Below are 24,880 nucleotides of genomic sequence, written 5' to 3'. Positions count from 1 at the left end.
GTTATTCAGACACGAGGGATGTCTCTGGACCACCAGATGCCGCAAAGTCCACCTGGGGGAGGGCAGGAGGGGCGTTTCCTTGCTGGCTACATCCTGTCTCTTTTGGACCACCGTTCGCCCGTGAACCTGAACTCTGAGCACGTCCAGGCTCCATCATCTGAAGCAGCCACAGTCCCCGTCCCCGCACTTCAGCTGGGTCCAGGAATGAAAGCTTTGATGGGTCTGGGGCAATGGACCCCAAGCGCCAGAGGGCTTCCCATCACGGCAGCCCTCACCCCAGAGGCGGCCACGACGACGGGTGCAGTAACAGCAGCAGAGGCTGGCTTTATCCATATGGGACAGCAAGCCCAGGAGAAGCGGAGGGACCGAACCTGGGAAGGGGCGTTATCTTGATACGGTATTTTTTCCACCCACCATTAAACATCCAAGTCTTCATCCTGCAGTCGCCCAAGGTCACGTCCATATAAACAGTATTTTTAATATAGTCTCTGCATCCTCCTTAGGCAGGATACTGTCCCACGGGCGTGCATGCTGGGTTGCTCGAGTCATGTCCGACTCTGTGTGATCCTATGGACTGTCCAAGGGATTCTCCAGGCAACAATAATGGAGTGAGTTACTATTTCCTACTCCAGGGGAACTTCTCAATCCAGGGATCAAACCCACGTCTCAGTCTCTCACACCTCCTGCATTGGCAGGCGAGTTCTTTACCACTAGGACTTGGAATAAAACAGCAGCGGCACCAAAAACCAGTTCAAAGGGGAAACAGCTTCTAGCGGACTGGGAGTTGTGAACAGCAGTGTGACTTGGTGAAGAAATAGAAATAGGCTTTTGGTGGCAACATGGAGAAAAATGTACACTTTTTTGCATTAATTCATTCAGTTTCAGTTCAGTTCAGTTCAGTCGCTCAGTCGTGTCTGACTCTTTGCGACCCCATGAATCACAGCACACCAGGCCTCCCTGTCCATCACAAACTCCCAGAGTTTACTCAAACACATGTCCATCGAGTCGGTGATGCCATCCAGCCATCTCATCCTCTGTCGTCCCCTTCTCCTCCTGCCCCCAATCCCTCCCAGCATCAGGGACTTTTCCAACGAGTCAACTCTTCACATGAGGTGGCCAAAGTGTTGGAGTTTCAGCTTCAGCATCAGTCCTTCCAGTGAACACCCAGGACTGATCTGTTTTAGGATGGACTGGTTGGATTTCATTGCAGTCCAAGGGACTCTCAAGAGTCTTCTCCAACACCACAGTTCAAAAGCATCAATTTTTCGGCACTCAGCTTTCTTCACAGTCCAACTCTCACATCCATACATGACCACTGGAAAAACCATAGCCTTGACTAGATGGACTTTTGTTGGCAAAGTAATGTCTCTGCTTTTCAATATGCTATCTACCTTGGTCATAACTTTCCTTCCAAGGAGTAAGCGTCTTTTAATTTCATGGCTGCAGTCACCAACTGCAGTGATTTTGGAGCCCAAAAAAATAAAGTCAGACCCTGTTTTCACTGTTTCCCCATCTATTTGCCATGAAGTGATGGGACCAGATGCCATGATCTTACTTAGTTTTCTGAATGTTGAGCTTTAAGCCAACTTTTTCACTCTCCTCTTTCACTTTCATCAAGAGGCTTTTTAGGTCCTCTTCACTTTCTGCCATAAGGGTGGTGTCATCTGCATATCTGAGGTTATTGATATTTCTTCTGGCAATCTTGATTCCAGCTTGTTCTTCTTCCAGCCCAGCGTTTCTCATGATGTACTCTGCATATAAGTTAAATAAGCAGGGTGACAATATACAGCCTTGACGTACTCCTTTTCCTATTTGGAACCAGTCTGTTGTTCCATGTCCAGTTCTAAGTGTTGCTTCCTGACCTGCATATAGGTTTCTCAAGAGGCAGGTCAGGTGGTCTGGTATTCCCATCTCTTTCAGAATTTTCCACAGTTTATTGTGATCCACACAGTCAAAGGCTTTGGCATAGTCATTCAGTTTAGACATCTGGAAAAGTGTTTGGTTTCCCTTATTATATATTTGACCTGTAAGCTTGTCATCAAACATCTTCATCACAAATAGAAATGCAATTGTATGTACTCAGCCATATAATCCTGATCTAGATGCTGCTAGAATATTTTGGGAAAATGAACCATATGCTATTAAATCTTTACTAAGAGCAAAAGCTCCCATAATTAAAATCAAAATAAAAAATTCTATATGCAGAATTTGATTGCCAGCAGGGTGAAAGAATACATTTAAAGCAAAGTAAGATGCAACAGTTAGAACTGGACATGGAACAATGGACTGGCTCAAAATTGGGAAAGGAGTATATCAAAGACATGAGTCTGAACAAACTCCGGGAGATAATGAAGGACAGGGAAGCCTCGCGTGCTGGAGTTGGTGGGGTTGCAAAGAGTCGGACACGACTAAGCAACTGAACAACAAAATGCTGGAAACAGTTTGCGGTTGGAAGCAGAAATTGCTCAGCACTCCCCCATCTCCTTTGCCTTAAAGGTCTCTCATCCCCTCACCTTCTATGTCCCTCAGTGATGCTGCCCAGGCAGTAGGGGAGAGGAAGGAACATTCTAGCCTGGAGACAGAGACCCCAAGATCTACGCAAAAATCTCCTCCTCTTCAGACTTGGATGTTTATACCTATTTGTGTCACTGAAGGGCAGTGAAAAATTTAAACACAGCTGTTTTACTTATCACTCTCCTGGCCATAAATCAGTGTTCCTTCTAACGCACAAGGTGATCATAAAATAACTGAAACAATGGAAAATGGGAAGGCTGGAGGCGATTGTGTAAGGATATAATGTTTTTTTTTTTTTTTTTTGGATATAATGTTTTAATAAAAAGAATAAACACAAGATCCTGAGTAAAAATATCCAGAACAAGCAGGTGACCTTGAAAAGTAACATAGGATTTTGAGAGCCACGGTTACTAAAACCCTATAAACATTTGCTTCAGTGCATAGTGGGAAATAAAACATGAGATAATCTTAACTCAAACCTTAAAAATAATATTTAATAACTTTCCACATAAAGACACAAACAAAACCATAGAATTTATTTTTACTTTATTAACAATGTGGCTTACAATTTTTTCAAGTAAAAAGGGGTTTTTTTTCATTTAGAATAAAAATTAAAATATAACTCTGATATAGATTTTCATTTATTTACATGGAAACATATATACAGAATATAATCTTACAGCAAATCAATGACATGCCCTTTTGTCCTGCAAATTTCAAAAGTAAAAACACCAACTCTTCTCTTTTCTGCACCAAAACAGACACAAGATATGAATCAAGTTCCAATACAAACTATTCAAACTGGAACGCAGAGCAGTAAAACAGCTTTCGACGGTCACGACTAGGGGTAGTTTATGCTTCTAGACCTCATGCAGGCTCCCATTCTGAACAACAAATGAGATGATCTTTTTTTTCTTGTCATTTAAAACATTTTTTGTCTTCAATCTCCCACTGTAAAGTGATTTTCAGCAAATGCCGATTAGAACTTTTTCTTCAACACATCCCTCTGGTCCACATGAAGCACCTGATCTGTCTGGCGATGCAGCTATTGACCTACTGGTCCTCACTGGTACCCAATCCTAGCCATTTTTAAAATAAAACCAGTAAGATAGAAAGCCTGCAGCTCAGGATACTGTGTTATTACCAATCCGCTAAACCAGAGATGCTTTACTTAACCAAAACCCAAGGCAGCACCGTGTTAGCACTTAGAATTTTTAGGTGAATTCAGTGGGTCAAAAATAGCCCAGATGGATACTGGTGCCTCGGGTTCAGGACCCATGCAAATCAACCCTAGCGATAAAAGTTATGAGAGTTGCCCAACGTAACAACTCAACCCAGCAAAGGAGTAAAGCAATTTCCAAAGAACTCTTGAACAGAAAAGAACAAGTGAAGGAAGAAAGAGAATCATGACACTGTAATTGTTGCCAATGGAGCTTCTCTTGTTATTCAGTTATTTCACAAGCGGTATGTATGCATCCCTAACAATTGTTTTTACCTTAAAAACTACAGCTACCTGAAAATTTACTATTTTTCCCTTCAAAAAACTGTACCCTTGGTCTCAGTTTTCTAGAGACAAAGGATAGAGCAGGACTTGGAGCCTAGATTCACCAAAAAAGCAATAGTGCTCAAACCACAAAGACTTTACTTAACGCAACTGTTTCTACAGTTCTATCTACAGAAATAAACACAAATGGGTATTTGACAAAATTAGTATGAAACTTCTAATGCTTCCAAAATGACGTCCTTAGATAGGGACATTTGGTTTAAGATAAAAAGCAAGTCTCAGAACTCACCTGATAACAACACTCCAGATTCTCTGACACACATTAAGGAAACTGAGACCAATCTTCAAAGGTTGATCAAAACCAACCTTCCAGAGACTGCCGTGTGGGCCAGTGTGAAAGATCTGAGTCATTCTAATTCATTGAGAAACAGATCAAACACAGGAAATCATCGTTCAAAAATTATCAAATAAGGCAGAGCAACCTAACAGCTATACAGCGCAAACTGGGAGTCAAACTTTGATCAAATGAACCTAATTTTAAAAGTGATGGATTTCTCCATATTATGCAACTTTGTGGTGAAGGAAACTGGGTTTTTGCTTTTTTTTTTTTTTTTTTGGTACGCAAAAAATGAGCTCTTCTGTAATGGGGGTCATACCTTACTTACTCTTTCTAGGTTTACATTTTTGTGGATAAGAGATTTTCCTAACACATGACACAAACAGTCAAGAGATCAGAGGTCGACAGAAGCATCCTTAGCTTTAGGGTGGGACTGAGTGATGGACTCAGCCTTCGAGATGAGGTGCTACACTGCACAGACGGAAGCGTCTGCATCTCAGGCAGTTCCTGAAGGGACCAAGCAGTGTGGTGCGCAGAGGAGAGGACTCTGGTCCCAAAGCGTCTTCTGGGAGACCGCGGGGAGATGGCAGCATCTGGGGATGAAGAGGGAAGGGGGCATCGCTGGGTGGAGCATTTCCACCAAGAAGGGTTTATCCTAGGGGCCGTGGTGCACTGGCGGCTACAGGTGTGAGATGAACTCTTCCCGCCACGAGGGACAGAAACACAGTAACGACACAGTCACGACAGGCAAACGTTCCTTGAAAACCGGCCGTTTCTCTGAGACGGAAGCTGGTGAACGGTGAACCCTACAGAGACAGGAACGCCACCGGACACTCTGCAGCTCAAGTCCCACTGACGGGAAGCGGCACAGAGCCAGCAGAGGATGCCCAGAGAGCTGGAGCCGGAGGGCGCGTGGGCAGCACTTGAAACGAAAAACATCTTCTTAACCCTGAAGAGTCTCCCGGCTCCCAGCAGGGTGGGCTGACGGCGCCCCGACGGACCCAAGCTGCAGCTGGACCTCTCCCGGCCTCGGGCCCTCACCAGGCACACAGGTGGACAGGGCTGAGCCCTCAGAGACCGAGGACGAGGGGGGCTCTGGGCACCTGGCCCCTTGGGGAGAGGCCACAGCCCCAGCAACAGCGGGGTGTCTTCCTCAGCTGCCAGGTGGGAGGCCTCCAGCCCCTCTGGGTGGGCTCCAGGGCTTACCCCCCACCCACGGGCGCCAGAGAGCACAGTGGTCCAGTGCAACCCACCCCAGAGCCATCCAGGGAGGGCACGAGAAGGCGACACTCATTCTGAAAGGGTGAGTGGCCCCCCGTCATCTGCACCCCAAGTGCAATGAGAAGAGCTCAGCTAGAAAAGGCCATAGTGAGGATCACAAGCGTGTCCGAGGCAGGAAAACCCCCAAGACCTTACAAGGAGGCCCTTCTCAAGTGGCTGACAGAGCTGACCTCCCTGGGACGGAGCGTTGAGGACAAAAGCCCGTGGCTGAGGAAACAAGAGGTGAAGAACAGAGAAGGGGCAGAAACTTGAGCTCAGAGAAGAGAAATCAAACCGCAGGCCAGGCCTGACTCCCCGTGGAACTGTCCGTACTCATGGGCCGAGAAGATGGGGCTCCTGGCCGAGGCACCCGGGCAACTCCACCTCCAAACGTTTAAACCTGCCTTAGGGCCAGTCACGGGGGAGACGACAGCCTCAACCACGAAATGCGTGTTTCCCCTTTTCATCAGTAATGGTGACAGATGATGACAAAAGGTTAGCCTCCGTGATTGAGCTTCTCAAGATCTGACAGGATGCCGGGCCTCTGTATGTTGCAGAAATACAAGCAGCTCATCAGCCCACCCAGGACGTTATTCCTGGAACTGTTGACACTCTCATCAAAGAGAAAAGGTCAAAGTAATAAAGGAAGAGAAGGCTGTGCACCCCTGCCTCTCCGGGGCAATGTGGAGGCCCAGCTTCCGCGCACAAGTTTAAAAAGGCATTTAAGCAACAACCAGCCCAGAAGACAATGGTCCATTTGGGACTGCAGGGTGCACGTGGACAAGTGCCTGGTTCCAGAGACCAGCTGGCTCCTGGAGCCACGATCTTTCTATAAATGATGGGACCCACTTAATGAAAACTGCCAAGAGACATCCCAAGTAAACCAGAGGCAGGGTAGGCTGCAGCTGTTGCGCGGTCACTCTCTTTGTCTCATTCTGGCCAATCCAGACTCTCCCCTGACAGCCGGAGCAGGCTGGGGACAAGGGGACCCACGTCCCCGCCACATCGTAAGAGTTCACACCTGTCGATTTACTGGAAGGAGGTCCAGAGTGATTCAACATCAGCCCAGAAGACGGGGTCAGTCACTGGCTGACCCAGGGGCGCGTGTGCCTCTGCCTCTGCAGAGGTGACCAAGGTGGAACTCAGAGGGGACCTCCCTGGGAGACCCGGGGCAGGGACCCCTCTCAGGGGAGGAGCATCAGCAGCTTTCCCCAGTCTCCCCCCGGCTTTGCTCTCCGGAATGAAGCTCTGCCTTCAATGCACAATTCAAGATGCCCCAAAAGATCGAGGAGTCCCTCTTCCATCCGGTCATGGTTATTCAGAACGTGGGGGACCTTGAAGGTTCCAAGGTCGGCAAGGAACGCCTTCCACAGGACAGCAAGCACGTCCCCTCCCTGAAGGCTCCCTGGATGCCCACCTCCCCACTGTGACATGCTCCTTCTCCCTTCACTGCCCAACAGGCAGAGTCCCTTTTCCGCTGTCATCCGAAAGATCGCCCAGAGCCGTGCGTGAGAAATGAGCTGCCACCAGACCAAACTGCGGTGACAGCCACGCGTATCGACCTGAAAGAAGCACCTATGGAGGCACTTGGGGTACAAGGACAGTGAAGTCACCGGAAGACCTCCTTCCGGGTCACGACGGAAAAGACATCAGCTGTGCCAGGTTTTTGAAGCATGGGCCTTGGCTTAGGAAGCTGCCTGGTTTGGGGTGGGAGAAAGATGGGGTGTGGTCTACAGAGACGCAGGTCCACACCCGTAGGGTCTGAGTGGTAACTCACACCCTGCAGGACCACGGCTGTGGGCTTGGGTGCTCTGCAAACGCGGAAATGTCAAGCAGGCTGGTGGGCGGAGGAGGCCCTCGCGTGGACACCTGTTGGATGCACCATCACGCACGTCTGGGGAAAACAGAAGTTCCAGTCCGGGAAACCTCCTGAGACCCAAGACGCGGCATTCGCCGGGCCGGCAGGCAGCCTGGGAGCGGGCGGGGTCAGTTGGCATACTGGGCGTAGAAGGCCACCTTGACCCGCTCAATCTGGTGGCAAAGCTTGATGGCGGGGCCCAGCTTCAGCTCCATGCACTCCTGCACCGTGGGGAGCGTCAGCAACAGGAGCGCCTGCCCATCGATGTCCTGCTGGGAGAGAGAGCAGGTCAGAGCCAAGACGGCAATCTGGCTTGACGGCTGCCTAACCCCTTGTTGAGAAAACATTTCTGCTAAAAGAACACTGGCTACTGTGAAATTCACCAGCCCGGACTGGAAGGGACGGAGGGCTGGACTCGGCTGTCCCCAAGGTCCAGCCCTTGGGGCTGTGGTGGGCAAGCCCCCCCAGCCCCCAGGTCCAGCCCGTCCTGGGCTGTGGTGCCCCCCCGCTGCTCTGCGGTGACTCTCTGAGCCCTGAAAAGGGCTCTCCACCAACAGGAGACCAGCCGTGACAGCTCCCATCAGGAGGGCGGAGACGCCGTTAACCACACAACGCGATCCTCCGTAGAACACGTGCGCTTAAGACACGCGTGTGCACGCACACCCTTACATCTGTGACTTGCGTCAGCCAGAATGAGGCCTGAGCTCTGTCTTATTTAGCTTTCTGCATCCATACACAGGGGCCCCACGATGGAGAGACTCACTCAGTGGTGGGTGAGCCGCAGTCACTGCAGAAAGAAGAGCAAGGCTCAGCCCGAGGCTTCAGGACCCCCCCTCGGGCAGCTCTGCTCCTTGACCAGCCTGCTTCCCGTAAGAACCAGGTTTATTTATCCAGACGTTGTTTGACTGGGCTACTGAGTGTCACTGCAACCCCTTCCAGGGCACCCAGCCTTCACATTCGGAGGAAACGGGTGAGGGTCTGAGAGCCTGCAGGCCCGAGGTAACCACAGAGGTTGTGGGGGGCAGGAGCAGACACCCTGGGATCCTGCCACCCGGGGAAGCGGAAGCCTTGGGGCTGCCAGGGAGGCAGTAGCCACAGCACTGAGGCAGGCGGCACCTCGGCAGGGGTCAGGGAGTTTCACAAAGGCAGTGTTTGTTCTTAAACTGCTGGCTTACTTAGCTGTTCTGCAAACCTCTAAAGCAAAAAAAAAAACAAAAAAAAAAACCCACCCTAAATTCATAAATTAATTTTGGGGGAGGTGCTATAAGCCTCTTGGCTTCCCTGGTAGCTCAGCTTGTAAAAGAATCCTCCTGCAATGCAGGAGACCTGGGTTCGATCCCTGGGTCAGGAAGATCCCCTGGAGGAGGGCATGGCTACCCACTCCAATATTCCACCATGGACAGAGGGGCCTCACGCACTACAGCCCATGGGGTGGCTAAGACTCGGACAAAATATATATAGAACTAGTTGTATGTCAGCCCCCAGAGAAGATGCAGGAGACACAAAATGAGTGAGACGGGCTTTCTCCTGCAGCCCGAGAATGGACAAGGAGCCACCCAGGGCACAGATGAGAAAGGTTGCATTACCGGAGATGCTGGGGGGCCAGGGACAGCCTCGTGCTGAACTGTCTGTCAAAGCAGGGAGCCAAGCCGGGTGCGGGGTCTTTGCTGCCCCGGCTCTATCCTCAGCACCCAGAGCAGTTCCCGCTGCCACAGAACAGGGGCTCACTGAACACGCGCCAGGAGAACGCACGCGAAGAACTGGCCGTGATGAACACGAAAGTCCAAAGGTGGGGAAAGGAAATGATAAAGAAAGAGTCTGGAGGGTGAGCAGAAATGGAGGAGAAGCAATTTGGGCAGTTTGCTTACTGCACGACTGTGATTCACAAAAGGTGAGTGATTGTCAAAATTTTATGAGTTTTGTGTTTTTATAGATGTGTGGCGGTTTCCTATATAATGTACATGTTTGCAGCATGAAATTATAGAGTATAGGTTTTTTAAGCAGCTGCTGTAACATTTCAGAATTAAAAAGCATATATTCTGGCAACAGGAAACTTGCAATTTTTGTAAAAGCTCCTTGTGATTATGACAGTCTCTGAATTTACCACTCAGAATTAGGGGAGGGAAGGCGTGTGGCTGTGATTCCATGTGCTGTGAATTCTCACACAGGCTAAACCTCCAGCTCCTCCTTGTTCACCTAAAAACTCATCCAACACCTGAAGTGACCCCCTGGAGGCCTCATCAAATCAGAGCTGCGGCATTTGGGCTCAAAGTGAAAGAACAAATTAGTAATTGAAGGTCTGAGTGAACAAAAAAACCCGCAAGTGCCCAGAGACGTCAGGCAGCCCCACGAACAACGGCCTTCTACTGTGACAGATGAAATGGCCTTACGTAGACGTTAAATAGAAACAAGGCTGCGATCAACTAAATTCTACCTATTTTTCTCTCTGTAAGAGAAATAAGTAGGGACACAGGGCCAAGTCTCTCAGTGATGTGAGAAGATGCGCCTTATTGATCCTAAGAGTGGCCAAGTGTCAGGAATGTTTTAGACGTCTTAACTTGGGAAGGCACGAAACTTTGTGACATTTTACTATAAACAGGGATTAAAGTCTAACGAAGGATGGCTCAGGATAAGCAGTATTTTAGCCTCTTCCTCAAATCAGCTCTGTTTTCGCTTCCTTGCTTATTACCAGATATTTAGAAAAGGAATCAACACTGAATCCGATGAACAGTGATGAAAGCAGTGTTCACTGAAACGCAGGGGGCCTGAGGGTTTCTGCCTCTGGGAAGATCAAGTAGACTTTTCTCTATTTTTCCAGAGATGTGAAAGCCCTGGGGGTTACAAATAAGACAAACACAGGAACACTCGGGGGGGTGGAGAGAGGAACAAGACCAGCCAGGGACGTGGGACCCCAGATGCAACCCGGTGGCCAGAGCTCAGGCTTCTGTTAGTCGGCTGCCCTCCTGTGACTTCAGGATTGTTGCCGTTCAGTCACTCAGCCGTGTCTGACTCTCTGCGACCCCGTGGACCGCAGCACGGCAGGCTTCCCTGTCCTCCACTGTCTCTCAGAGTTTGCTCAAACTCGAGTCCTATGACTTTACTACTCAACAAGCAGGCAGTCCAGAAGTGCCAACGGGCACCGATGAAGCAACCCAACCAAAGCCTCTGCTCTCTCTCCTGGAAGATGGAGCTGGGAAGACAGAAGCCTCTCAGACAACAGCTGCTTGACTGCAGGACAAGCGTCCCCCACCCGCCAGCAAAGGCAAAGCCGGGAGCACTGACCACCAGCCTGGCCAGGCCACCTAAGACCCCCCCACAGGGTATCCGAGAACACCCAGGGAAACCTGAGATGTCATCTCCATCAGATGTCAGAGCCCCCACAGGGGTGCTGGTGGGACCACGTGTGGAGCTTCCATACTCTGCCCCCAGTGACAAGGCCCTTCCCCCTGGCGTGGCCGACTCCCAGGAAGCCAGCTGACACAGAAGACCCAGGACAGAAGCCCGTACCTGCTCCTGAAATATCTTGGCCAGGGGCGCGCAGTCCGTCAGCTTGATGAACCTCACCACATCCGTCACCGACCATTCCAGCGGGTTGCTCTCTAAAACCAACCTCTCCTCCTCCTCCTGCTTCACATCCTGCAGACGGAAGGGAAGCGAGAGGTCTTTTCATTGCCTCCCAGATGGTGGGACACTCTCTGAACCCAGCAGGCTGCATCCGGACTTCCTGGACCGCACACAGCCTCCTCACTGGGCACCCGGGCAGACACAGATACAGCCAGTGTCCAGGGAGGCGCTAAGCAACTCGTCTGGGCTGTGACTTTGCTTCTAAGACTTGTGCATCTTTAGAGGTAATTAAAAAAAAGAAAACAAGGCGTGGCGATGGTGACTGTGACTCCCAAGCTCAGGAGGTCTGGGGCCAGCTCGTCACTGGCTCCGTCCCCGATGGTGAAGAAGTGGCAGGAGCCGGTGACTGGACGAGAGGCCGCTCTGCCCCCGTGGACGTGTGTGATGCTGGTGCCAGCGACCTGCCAGCTGACTGTGTAACACGTGGGTTCAGGGGAGACCTGACACCCCGACTACACATTTTATAGCATCATAAGGTCTCCTAAAGAGGGAAAGCCCAGGGTTTAATAGGACCATAAGGACTTGCTGTCTGTTCCCCTGACAAGAGTCCCTGTGGCTTTCAAGTCTTCCCCAGAACCCCATCCTGAGGCTCACTGCCCCCTTCATTGGATGCGGAGTCACCAGGATTTCTGGCCCCGATTCAGGAACTCAGCGGGAGCAGCTGCTAGAGATTTATCTTAAAGTAGGGGCCCAAGTGCACCTGGAGTTGTCCCCACTGGGGACACCAGACAAGCCAGTCCATGCAACCCATGCTTCACCTCTGCTGCCTCCTGGCTGGCAGCCGGGCTCCGGGGGGCCCCTTCGGCCTGGGGGGTGGCCGGCGCCCTCCGGGCCCTGCGTGTCCTCTCCACGGGGGCCCGGCGCTCGGCCTCCACGCTGCTCCGCAGGGTCACGGCCCTCCGGGGCCGGGTGGAGGGCACCTCGGCCGAGGACGTGTCTGTCTGGTCATCACGGATCTCAGAGCCGGTCTCCTCACTCCCAGAGTCATCGTCCACAGCGTCTGCATCCTCCTCTTCGCTCTCCTAGGGGGATGGGAGGTACACTGAGGCGGCAGAGAAGGCAGGAGGGGGCCTGCCACTCCCCACAGAACCTCCCCTGCCTGGTACCCGCGCAGCCCCCCTCGTGAGGTTTGTCCAAAGAGGCCCAGAAGACGGACCCCAGGGTCCCACCCAGGGCCCCAGTAGCACCTCTGTCTGCCAGAGACGCTGCAGTGTTAAGTCTATTCTACAAGTAAGACAGGGTACCGGCTCATGATCCCCACTGCTCAGCATCAAACCACGGCCTCGGTATCAGCAGTGAAGCTGCAGCTCTGCGTCCCGATCTACTGTCAGCAGCGTCTGAGCCGGACGTACCTCTCCGGAGCCTGTGGCCAAGTCCACAGCAGACGACCTCCGCTTCTTCTGCACAAACATGGATTTTCGTCGCTTCCTACGCCTGGTCGGTTTAGGGTGTCCACTCTCAACGCGGCTTTCCCCAATCGGGGGCTTGCTGATCTTCCTTCTCTTCCCGTAATAGTAAGCTAGAGAGAGAGATGGTTAAAATCGTTGTTAAAAGGTTACATCCAGGGCTTATGTGGAGGAAGAGGGAGGGAGGAAAGATGGAAAATGAAAGAGAGGGAGAGGGAAGTGAGAGAGAGAGAGGAAATCAACAATGGAGATGAAGCTTCACATCCCATCCGCATCTCGGGAAACAATTCTGACAAAACGGCTCACAGGGAGGAACCCTGTCTCAATGCCCTTGTGGTCACAGGTATCAAGGGCAGAAGTGGTCCCTCTCAGAACTGGCGGTGAACACGCAGGCCAAATCAATGGGGCATCTTTTTACTTTTCAAATAGTGTTCCTTACCTGTTATTCTTCACTCCTTCAGTGGACACTTTCCTTACTTCTGAATTCAACAGCAGAGCTATATGTCTGTGTTAGAAAATTTCTCACCAAATTTCAATGATATTGATGCATTTTATAAGTTGAATGTGTAATCAACTAATTAAAACTGACTGCAATCCAGTTTTCAATTATGATCACCATCCAGAACGCTTCCTCAATTAACTGAAGCTTCAACTGTTCTGTATGGAGCTCTCATAAAAGAACCAAATGCACCAAAGGAAGCTTTATCTAACAACTGGAGGCATCAGAAAGAAAACACCAAACGCACCCAGGTGACAGACGGGGGTCCACACGTCTCCAAGCTGCTGTACCGCGGAGGAAAGTCACCAGCCTTCAGACTGCAATTTTCTCAGATGCAAAATGACCAACCAAAACTGTCTATTTCCAGTAGGTCCATAAACTAGGTCCATAAAGATGGCGTTTATAAAAACCGTCGAGAAACCCACCCATGGGTTAAGTGAACAAACACTTATACATTAGTGTCTGATACCCAGAGAGAACCATGGTGCAGCTCGTCCAGGACCGTGGTCCCAAAAGAACCAGAGACACCCCCCTCCCATTCCTTACACCAGGAGAGAAACGCACGAGTATCTACCAAGCAAACCTTAAAGAATTCTCCTGCAGCTACTCCTATGAAAAGCTATTCGAAAGGTCTGGAAGCCCACCAACTACATCACCCTACAGTGCAGACCCACAGGTCGCTGTTCCTTTCGCTTTCCACTTACTGTATTTGGTTTTGGTGTGGATAGAGCAGTTCTCCGGGCAGTTTTCAGAAACCAGCACAGGACTGAACAAATTTGGACAGCACTCGAGCTTGGCACAGACCCGGCGGCAGAAGTCCGCTACCTGGTCGGATGTGCGGACGATCTTGGCCACAGCCCGGTATGTTTTGCCTCTGTACCTGGAAACAGAGAAGGAAAGATGATAAAGAGACCACGGGCTTGCTGATCTACTCCACACAGTGGATTCCGAAGCAGCGCATTTGCTTGCTAACAACAGGGTGGGCTGTGTGTGGTTTCTCTTCCATTTGCTTTCATTGTTCCTTATGAGCTCACAGAACTGTTTTTAATAAATGCCCAGTCCTGTGGGCAATGTTCGTGGTGACCACACGCATGGTCACTGACACCCACAGAGAACCCGGGATCCCGAAAAAAAGGCTTCCACCCGGTGCCTTATACTAGTGACTGAAGTCAATCACTCCGTCATGTCTGACTCTTTGTGATCCCATGGACTGCAGCCCACCAGGCTCCTCTGTCCATGGGATTCTCCAGGCAAGAATACCGGAGTGGGGAGCCATTCCCTTCTCCAGGGGATCTTCCTGACTCAGGGATCGAACCTGGGTCTTCTGCATTGTAGGCAGATTCTTTACCATCTGAACCGCCAGAGAAGCCCATTCTCACCACGGTATACATAACTGAACACCCCTCCAGAATGCTTCTGGAATCCAGTGTCATTCATGGCTCAAGACTCTTGAGAAAAAACTTTCTCCTGCCCAAGAAAAACCGCATGAAATCACCAATGTAAAACTAGAACCCAGATCTTCTGAAAAGCAGGTTGGATGGCTTCCTGTCTTAAAAATAGGTACTGCAGCCCTCATTCAAGTGCTTAGGATTAACAATGCTGTAAATCACCCTGGCTGAAAAGGTAAGTTCTTGGAAATAGGTTTGAGTCACCTTTCAACACAGTTTTTAAAACTACCATTGGTACAAAATGGTTACAAATTTCTCAGCTGGCAACAGATCCCAGGTCTTCATTTAATTCACACCTCACTAAACTTGAGTCCACTGAGATGAGGACCCATCAAAACAACTGGGACGATTAAGCTCTGCCCTTGATGGACCCCCTAATTGTTAAGTGGAAACCCTGAACGATAATTGATTTTCCAGGAAAGAGGCACAGAGTGGTAACTCTGGCTGGGAACACTCGTGTTAGTTTTAGGAAAAACTGCCGGAGAGAAAGAAGCACCAGGGAGGCCAGCCTTGGCAGTTTCCACATCAGCAGGGCCCCCTGCTCTGTTACACACTTGCGTACCGATCTCCCTCGACTTCTGATGGGGGCTGTGTTCATCCCTCGGTCGTGTCCGACTCTGTGATTCCACGGACTGTAGCCCACCAGGCTCCTCTGTCCATGGGATTCCCCAGGCAAGGATACTGGAGTGGGTTGCCATTTCCGTCTCCAGGGGATCTTTCCGACCCAGGGATGGAACCTGTCTCTCCTGCATTGCAGGTAGATTCTTTATACCACTTGGGTTACCTGGGAAGCCTCCTCTGATTGAGGTTACATCCCAATAAACCCATCTTATGTTGAAAATGTCCTACATTGAAAATGCAATGTATTAATAATACATCTAATGTATCAAACCTCACAGCTTCACCTGCCCACCATAAATGTGCTCAGGAAACTCACATTAGCCTATGGTTGGGCAAGACCATCTGACATAAAGCCTATTTCATGATAAAGTGTTGAATATCACGTGTAATTAACTGACAACAGAAGTGAAAAACAGAAGGGTTGTCTGTGTCCAGGACAGTTGGAAGAGTTCAGGTTGTTCACCCTCGTGGTCTCGTGGCTGACAGGGGAACCATGGCCTCTACCCACTACCCCAGACGACAGGGCAGCACAGAAGCCCGGGGAAGATCAACAGGCTCATGTCCAAGTACAGTTTCAGCTGAACGCGTGTCACTTTCACAACATCGTAAAGCTGAAAAATCAAGCTGAACCATCTTCAGTCGAGTGGTGGGCCGGTCTCCAACACTCAGCCTCAAAACACGGCAGGAACCACAGGCAATTTGTACAAAGGAAAGTATAATATGAGATCGTCACTGCTGCAATTTGTGAATTAGATATTTCATGCTCAAAACCTAGATCTGGTTCACTAAGAACAGTGGGAGAGATAAGCTGCTTTGAGTTTATGTCAACTTGTTTTTCCTTTCCTGTCCTTCTGAAGGCTCAACAACTATATGCCAGTGACATTCTTCTATAGGTGGGGCAGGTGGCCGCAGCTCAAAAGCAGGGGCCAGCGCCTCTCACTTTATCCCACAGTGTGAGCCCAGAGGGACAACACATCGCCGCGGGAGTTTATTCAGTGCCCAGCAAGGCTGCTGTAAACCTTAACATGAGGTTTCTGAAGCACATACGACAAGTTCTCTGAAGAAAAAGGGGGAAATGTTGAATGGGACCGTCAGCCAGGCCGCAGCAGACACAAGTAACACTCCTGGAAGGAAGGAGGGAACGAGGAAAAGGTCACGGGGGGAGGGGGGATGTGATGAGGTGCAAGGATGATGAAAAAGATGGGGAGGAGAGAGCCGCAGGAGGACACGGGGGGGAGAGCAGACCCTCGGGTCAGATGGTCCTCAGAGAGGAGCGCTGGCTACATTTCTGCTTTCTCAAGGCTTCTTCCTCTTTCTCCCACAGCGTGGCTGCATTACCAAGGTTCCAGAGAAATCTGCGTGTGAGAGAGGAGTCCGCTGAGGGGACGGGGTGCTGAGCTAACATGGGTGTCAGACGCACACTCTTGAAACAGGACAGGAAGGGAGAGGACCTCAGAGGGACTGGCTCCCTGACGGCCACATAGGGATCTTTGCAGACCCCACAGTGCACAGAAAGACTATCTGAAGAGGAAAATGGCTCACCATTCAACAGATGCAGAAAGAAGCTTTCTCGGAGATTCCGTTATCGAACTCAAAGCAGAAACTTCAGAGAAACAAGAATCATCATAAATCCCCTCTTTGGGGCATAAATCCCAGGGGTAAACCTACCATAAATCTCCTCCTGGAGAAGTTCCATTACCTTGAAGAAGAAAGACCATGCCTGCCTGCATAAACTATCCAGAACTTTCTTATCTCCCAGTTTTTCTCTTAAAATCCCATTTTTATTTCCCAAAGAAACCTATCTGTTCTTCCCCTAGAGGCCTTTTCTTCCCACTCCATTCCCCCTACTAGGTTATGTCTGACGTAGGTGTAATTTCCAAACCTCAGCACAGAGCACTCTCGCGTGTGCATGCATCCCACCAGCAAAGAAATGGTTTTTGTATTTTGCTATCTTTTGTCAGTTTAGTTTACAGGCTCCCAGGCACTGAACCTAAGAGGGTAGATAAAGGGGTTCCTCCCCGCCCAGCATCAATAAGGAAGTGTGTTCCAATAACTTCCTACCAACTAAAGATTTACATCCATGTGTGAGTGCAAAATAATGCTCAAAATTCTCCAAGTCAGGCTTCAACAGTACATGAACCAAGAAATTCCAGATGTTCAAGGTGGATTTAGAAAAGGCAGAGGAACCAGAGATCAAATTGCCAACGTCTGCTGGACCATCAAAAAAGCAATAGAGTTTCAGAAAAACATCTATTTCTGCTTTATTGACTACGCCAAAGCCTTCGACTGTGTGGATCACAATAAACTGTGAAAAATTCTTCAAGAGATGGGAATACCAGACAATCTTACCTGCCTCCTGAGAAATCTGGGTGCAGGTGAAGTAGCAACAGTTAAAACTGGGCATGGACCAACAGACTGGTTCCAAATAGGAAAAGGAGTATGTCAAGGCTGTATATTGTCACCCTGCTAATTTAACTTATATGCAGAGTACATCATGAGAAACGCTGGGCTGGATGAAGCACAAGTTGGAATCAAGATTGCTGGGAGAAACATCAATAACCTCAGATATCCAAATGACACCACCCTTATGGCAGAGAGTGAAGAAGAATGAAAGAGTCTCTTAATGAAAGTGAAAGAGGAGAGTGAAAAAAAAGGTTGGCTTAAAACTCAACATTCAAAAAACAAAGATCATGGCATCCGGTCACATCATTTCATGGCAAATAGATGGGAATACAATGGAAACAGTGACAGATTTTATTTGCTTTGGTTCCAAAATCACTGCAGATGGTGATTGCAGCCATGAAATTAAAAGATGCTTGCTGCCTGGTAGAAAAGCTATGACCAACCTAGATAGCATATTAAAATCAGAGACAAACTGTCTCTTCCCTTTCAGTTAAGAGTTGAGAAAATCAAAATGGGCCTTGAGTCAAAAAGAAATACAGAATGAAAACACCGAAGCTAGTTCAAGCAGAATGATTTCAATGTGGTCGAAGTTCTATCATTCATCTACAAAATGATCCATATTGGGACCTTTAAAAGAAAAAAATTGTGATGCAAGATTTACTTGTGACAGAAATATGACAATGGAGAATAAGATTCCAGTCAAGCTGAATTTACATTCTGAAATATTTACGGAAGAATTAAAAGGGAAAAAAAGATGATGACTGAAGAAAGAAGGATGCTTGGCCAGCGATGAGAAAAATCCCTCTTCTCATTAGAAGTCAACAGTAGGGGATGGCCCCAATTTCTTTCAAAACAAAGTTTGTATTTCCTTGGTCATGTCTTCTTAATCTAAAACGCAGGTCTAGAAAATGCAAGATATTTAAGATCTTAAGATACTCGACTCCTCAGAAATTTCTCTCTTCTTTCTTGATTCCTGTATTTCAAGTTATGGGAACTCTATGTGATAAACGGGGTGTGTATTTATTTTACAAAAGACAATCCTGATTCAGAACACCCCCAGCTGGTCTGTGTGACCCAGAAATGTTGTGCCCAATCTTGATGAATTTACTACGCACCAAAAATTCAGTCTTCTCTTTAGAAACTGGCTCACCTGCTTGCTTATCATGTTTACAGCATACATTTTCAGGAGAGCAGATTTCTCAAATCTGAGTGAAGTAAAAATTAACATGAACAGACAGTATCTTTTTCAGTGAAAAGTCTCTCAGGGAATTCTTTTGCAAATAATTCTCCTCGATAGCCAAGTATTACATCTTACCATTCATTAAGGTATGGGCATGAATAAACGCCCCTGAAAAAGTAAAATAAATGAAAACACATGCAAAATTAGTCATTGCTCGTGAGAAAATGAACCAAAACATCACTGCCATAGAGCTGAACACGACTCACCTAAGGATAAAGATTTGGCTTTATCTGATTTTATCCCCTTGTTTCTGCCTAAATGATTAAGAACTCTAATTCACTCAAAAATTACATCAAGATATTTCCTCTTTAAGTATTCTACATAACTGTAACAAAAGACTGGGAAAATCCATTAAAACTCCACCCAGCTTTTATAAAGATTGTCACAAAAGTCATTCACACAAGAACTAACTGTCTTTTCTTCCCCCTCAGGAAGATTCTATATACATTTTGGAAAACATGTGTAAATGTCTCTAAATGCAGAGGATAGGAATTCTTTTAAATCCTCCTAAGGTATAGCCAGGCGTAGCCTAAATTCTTTCTCCTAATATTCAAAATAATATAGGTTGATTTAGTGATGTCAGTTCCCCAGAAACAAGCAACTTTCTCATCTAGAACTGCTGAAGTGAGCTACACTAGTATCCGTTTTTCCCTTTTCAACAGAGTTATTCCTGGTTTTGCCTTTCAATCCATGTTGTAGACTCATTATACAATAGACTCATACAGTCTTCAAATAGTTCAATAATCTGTTCTGGTATAAAGATATGCAGGCATGCTAAGTCACTTCAGTCGCTTCACAAAGGCATGCTAAGACCCTTGTGACCCCTATGGACTGCAGCCCACCAGTTGTTGGATAAATAGGCAAGAATTGCTGGGGGAAAACAATAGATGACAGTGTTTATTTTTCTTCTATTTATGGGTCAAATCTTGTCACTACTGTCCATGGGGTTCTCAGGAGTCATGTACAGATGTGAGAGCTGGACCATAAAGAAGGCTGAGTGCCAAAGAATTCATGCTTTCGAACTGTGGTGCTGGAGAAGACTCTTGAGAGTCCCTTGGACTGCAAGGAGACCAAACCAGTTCATCCTTAAGGAAATCAACCCTGAATATTCATTGGAAGGACTGATGCTGAAGCTGAAGCTCCAATACTTTGGCCACTTGATGTTGACAAGACGACTCACTGGAAAAGACCATAATGCTAGGGAAGACTCACGCTAAAAGAAGGCGGTGGAACAGGTTACAGATTGCATCACTGTTTCAACAGACATGAATCTGAGCAAACTCCAGGAGATTGTGAAGGATAGGGAAGCCTGGCGTGCTGCAGTCCACGGGGTCACATAGAGTCGGACGTGACTTAGGGACTGAACAAAAACAACCTTGTCAATGTCACCCCCACCTTCTTACGTAAATAGGTCTTTTCAGAAGAGGAAAAATCCAATCAGAACCCCCAGATGTTAAGTGCCAGCATTTGCAAAATCCTATGGATGAAGAGCTCATATTATTTCTTCCTGAGAACACTCTCTGTGATGTTATAATTTGAGGACCACAGCCAAGACAAGTAAATGCATTAAAGCAGTTCTCCCCCTTGCTGAGTTAATTTATTCATGACAGAAAGCATTTCAGCCTTTCAGCAAAATGGGAAGAAGTCAACTCTCCTCCCATTCACACCAATGAAAACATCAATGTTATCAAGATCTAAAAAAGTTGTCGTTTCACATCAGAAGGAAAGAGGTGAATCAACACATAGTATTATAAGGGGTGTTCCCGCTGACTACAATCTGTCATCATTAGCAGCTGCTTTGAGATGCTGCTCTGATTCAGGCGCTTGAAACCCACTTCAGACGCACATTTTCTCATTACAAGTTGCTGTGTAAGATTCCGCTAAGGCACATGCTGTCGTGTTTGATATAATCGGTAACACGCTGCCTTTACAAGGCAGCAAGGCTGGGTCACACTGTGTCTGTTCTGATTGTGTCAGGCTGGTTTCATAAAAGCTCTGATTGACTTGGGAACATGAAAATGAGTGCAAACAGTGCAAAATAAACTCTCCCTGTCACTTTGGGAATTTGGAGAGAGTTTCTGGCTTGCTTAGGGAGCCGGGGAGATTTTAATGGAATTTAAGATTGCTGTACTTTTACTATTTCAATATCCTTAGGTATATTTTAGAGGTATTGAATTTTACAGAAAAATTTTAAAACTAGAAATAAGAAGGGCTTTCTGTGTAAATACTTGCCCGGGTTACCTGCCACCACAACCAGTAGGAACTGACCTTGGAAGAAAACAGTATGTGGCTAAGGACCACCAACTTACATAAAGTAGAAAAATAAAGATTATTAGATTTGAAAATAACATGTTTTGTTTTGGGGGGGCTATAGGTGAAACTCATTTAAATATTCCTTGGAAAAGAAGGGAAGGGTGAAATATGGTGTTCTTCATCAACATGATGCTTCCAACAGCTCAACACTCTCCTTATTTACATGTATTATATATTCCCTTTAACTTCTGTGATTTTGCAGAGTACTGTTGGACCTTAGATGACTTTTATTGTATCTAAAATTATAGAGATGCTCAAAAAAGACACAAGGAAAGGTTGATTAACTAACAATGAATAATAATAAATAATAATAACCTAACAATGAATGCAAAATAACCACAAATTTCGCCACTCAGTCCTCATGTAAGTTAACTCCAGAAGAAAACTGCTGGTCATAGAAATTATTCAGAATTCTTCAATTTTCACTATTTTCTCTAAAAGAGGACTTAGGTATGCTCTAGCCATTGAAAAGTAGTTCACTGTTTAAAACAACATCATTTTCCAAATGTTACAGCAAAATGCAGTCTTAGGATGCCGTGATACAGGAAGTGGACCCGTGAAAATGTATTCCACTGGAAAAGAATTAAGTGAATATTAAAAGCCCTCTGAGACCATCAAAGCAATTATTTTTTTTTTTTTTTTTATTAGTTGGAGGCTAATTACTTCACAACATTTCAGTGGGTCTTGTCATACATTGATATGAATCAGCCATAGATTTACACTTATTCCCCATCCCAATCCCCCCTCCCATCTCCCTCTCCACCCGATTCCTCTGGGTCTTCCCAGTGCACCAGGCCCGAGCACTTGTCTCATGCATCCCACCTGGGCTGGTGATCTGTTTCACCATAGATAATATACATGCTGTTCTTTCGAAACATCCCACCCTCACCTTCTCCCACAGAGTTCAAAAAGTCTGTTCTGTACTTCTGTGTCTCTTTTTCTGTTTTGCATATAGGGTTATCGTTACCATCTTTCTAAATTCCATATATATGTGTTAGTATGCTGTAATGTTCTTTATCTTTCTGGCTTACTTCACTCTGTATAAGGGGCTCCAGTTTCATCCATCTCATCAGGACTGGTTCAAATGAATTCTTTTTAACGGCTGAGTAATATTCCATGGTGTATATGTACCACAGCTTCCTTATCCATTCATCTGCTGATGGGCATCTAGGTTGCTTCCATGTCCTGGCTATTATAAACAGTGCTGCGATGAACATTGGGGTGCACGTGTCTCTTTCAGATCTGGTTTCCTCGGTGTGTATGCCCAGAAGTGGGATTGCTGGGTCATATGGCAGTTCTATTTCCAGTTTTTAAGGAATCTCCACACTGTTCTCCATAGCGGCTGTACTAGTTTGCATTCCCACCAACAGTGTAAGAGGGTTCCCTTTTCTCCACACCCTCTCCAGCATTTATTGCTTGTAGACTTTGGATAGCAGCCATCCTGACTGGCGTGTAATGGTACCTCATTGTGGTTTTGATTTGCATTTCTCTAATAATGAGTGATGTTGAGCATCTTTTCATGTGTTTGTTAGCCATCTGTATGTCTTCTTTGGAGAAATGTCTGTTTAGTTCTTTGGCCCATTTTTTGATTGGATCATTTATTTTTCTGGAATTGAGCTGCAGGAGTTGCTTGTATATTTTTGAGATTAATCCTTTGTCTGTTTCTTCATTTGCTATTATTTTCTCCCAATCTGACGGCTGTCTTTTCACCTTACTTATAGTTTCTTTTGTAGTGCAAAGCTTTTAAGTTTCATTAGATCCCATTTGTTTAGTTTTGCTTTTATTTCCAATATTCTGGGAGGTGGGTCATAGAGGATCTTGCTGTGATTTATGTTGGAGAGTGTTTTGCCTATGTTCTCCTCTAGGAGTTTTATAGTTTCTGGTCTTACATTTAGATCTTTAATCCATTTTGAGTTTATTTTTGTGTATGGTGTTAGAAAGTGTTCTAGTTTCATTCTTTTACAAGTGGTTGACCAGTTTTCCCAGCACCACTTGTTAAAGAGGTTGTCTTTTTCCATTGTATATCCTTGCCTCCTTTGTCAAAGATAAGGTGTCCATAGGTTCGTGGATTTATCTCTGGGCTTTCTATTCTGTTCCATTGGTCTATATTTCTGTCTTTGTGCCAGTACCACACTGTCTTGATGACTGTCGCTTTGTAGTAGAGTCTGAAGTCAGGCAGGTTGATTCCTCCAGTTCCATTCTTCTTTCTCAAGATTACTTTGGCTATTCGAGGTTTTTTGTATTTCCATACAAATTGTGAAATTCTTTGTTCTAGTTCTGGGAAAAATACCGTTGGTAGCTTGATAGGGATTGCATTGAATCTATAGATTGCTTTGGGTAGAATAGCCATTTTGACAATATTGATTCTTCCAATCCATGAACACGGTATGTTTCTCCATCTGTTTGTGTCCTCTTTGATTTCTTTCATCAGTGTTCTATAGTTTTCTATGTATAGGTCTTTTGTTTCTTTAGGTAGATATACTCCTAAGTATTTTATTCTTATTGTTGCAATGGTGAATGGCATTGTTTCCTTAATTTCTCTTTCTGTTTTTTCATTGTTAGTATATAGGAATGCAAGGGATTTCTGTGTGTTAATTTTATATCCTGCAACTTACTATATTCATTGAATTAGTTCTAGTAATTTTCTGGTAGATCTTTAGGGTTTTCTATAAGAGGATCATTCATACTGCAAACAGTGAGAGTCACTTCTTCTTTTGCCTATCTGGATTCCTTTTACTTCTTTTTCTGCTCTGATTGCTGTGGCCAGAACTTCCAACACTATGTTGAACAGTAGTGGTGACAGTGGGCACCCTTGTCTTGTTCCTGATTTCAGGGGGAATGCTTTCAATTTTTCACCATTGAGGGTGATGCTTGCTGTGGGTTTGTCATATATAGCTTTTATTATGTTGAGGTATGTTCCCTCTATTCCTGCTTTCTGGAGAGTTTTAATCATGAATGGGTGTTGAATTTTGTCAAAGGCTTTCTCTGCATCTATTGAGATAATCATATGGTTTTTATCTTTCAATTTGTTAATGTGGTGTATTACACTGATTGATTTGGGATATTAAAAAGAATCCTGCCATTCCGGGATTAAAGCCCACGTGGTCATGGTATGATTTTTTAAATGTGTTGATTCTGTTTTCTAGAATTGTGTTTAAGGATTTTTGCATCTATGTTCATCAGTGATTATTGCCTGTATGCTTCTTTTTTGTGGCATCTTTGTCTGGTTTTGGAATTAGGGTGATGGTGCCTCATAGAATGAGTTTGGAAGTTTACCTTCTTCTGCAATTTTCTGCAAGAGTTTGAGTAAGATAGGTGTTAGCTCTTCTCTAAATTTTTGGTAGAATTCAGCTGTGAAGCCATCTGGTCCCGGGCTTTTGTTTGCTGGAAGATTTTTTATTACAGTCTCGATTTCCTTGCTTGTGATGGGTCTGTTAAGATCTTCTGTTTCTTTCTGGTTCAGTTTTGAAAAGTGTATACTTTTCCTTAAAATGATTGTCCATTCATCCCCCCAAGTTGTCCATTTTATTGGCATAGAGCTGCTGGTAGTAGTCTCTTATGATCCTTTGTATTTCAGTGTTGTCTGTTGTGATCTCTCCATTTTCATTTCTAATTTTGTTAATTTGGTTCTTCCCTCTTTGTTTCTTAATGAGTCTTGCTAATGGTTTGTCAATTTTGTTTATTTTTTTCAAAAAACCAGCTTTTAGCTTTGTTGATTTTTTGCTATGGTCTCTTTAGTTTCTTTTGCATTTATTTCTGCCCTAATTTTTAAGATTTCTTTCCTTCTACTAACCCTGGGGTTGTTCATTTCTTCCTTCTCTAGTTGCTTAGGTGTAGAGTTAGGTTTTTTATT

General features: G+C 46.3%; 1 protein-coding gene across 7 annotated transcripts in view; it reads right to left on the bottom strand.

The window, feature by feature from the left end:
• Positions 1 to 3,045: 3,045 nt before the first annotated feature.
• SFMBT2 (Scm like with four mbt domains 2) overlaps positions 3,046 to 24,880 on the bottom strand; it is a 185,115-nt gene continuing 163,280 nt past the window's right edge. For all 7 annotated transcript variants that reach the window (XM_043478507.1, XM_043478505.1, XM_043478504.1 and 4 more), the window contains 5 exons: positions 13,707 to 13,882; positions 12,450 to 12,616; positions 11,856 to 12,119; positions 10,981 to 11,109; positions 3,046 to 7,742 (listed from right to left, as the gene is read on the bottom strand). In XM_043478507.1, the coding sequence (XP_043334442.1) occupies positions 7,602 to 7,742; positions 10,981 to 11,109; positions 11,856 to 12,119; positions 12,450 to 12,616; positions 13,707 to 13,882 (877 nt within the window). In that variant the 3' untranslated portion in view covers positions 3,046 to 7,601. The remainder of the gene's footprint in view (positions 7,743 to 10,980; positions 11,110 to 11,855; positions 12,120 to 12,449; positions 12,617 to 13,706; positions 13,883 to 24,880) is intronic.

This window comes from Cervus canadensis, chromosome 10 (assembly GCF_019320065.1).
Source record: "Cervus canadensis isolate Bull #8, Minnesota chromosome 10, ASM1932006v1, whole genome shotgun sequence".
NCBI classification, from domain to species: Eukaryota; Metazoa; Chordata; class Mammalia; order Artiodactyla; family Cervidae; genus Cervus; species Cervus canadensis.
The sequence above is the reverse complement of the archived record's forward strand: the minus strand, read 5'-3'. Positions and strand labels throughout refer to the sequence as shown.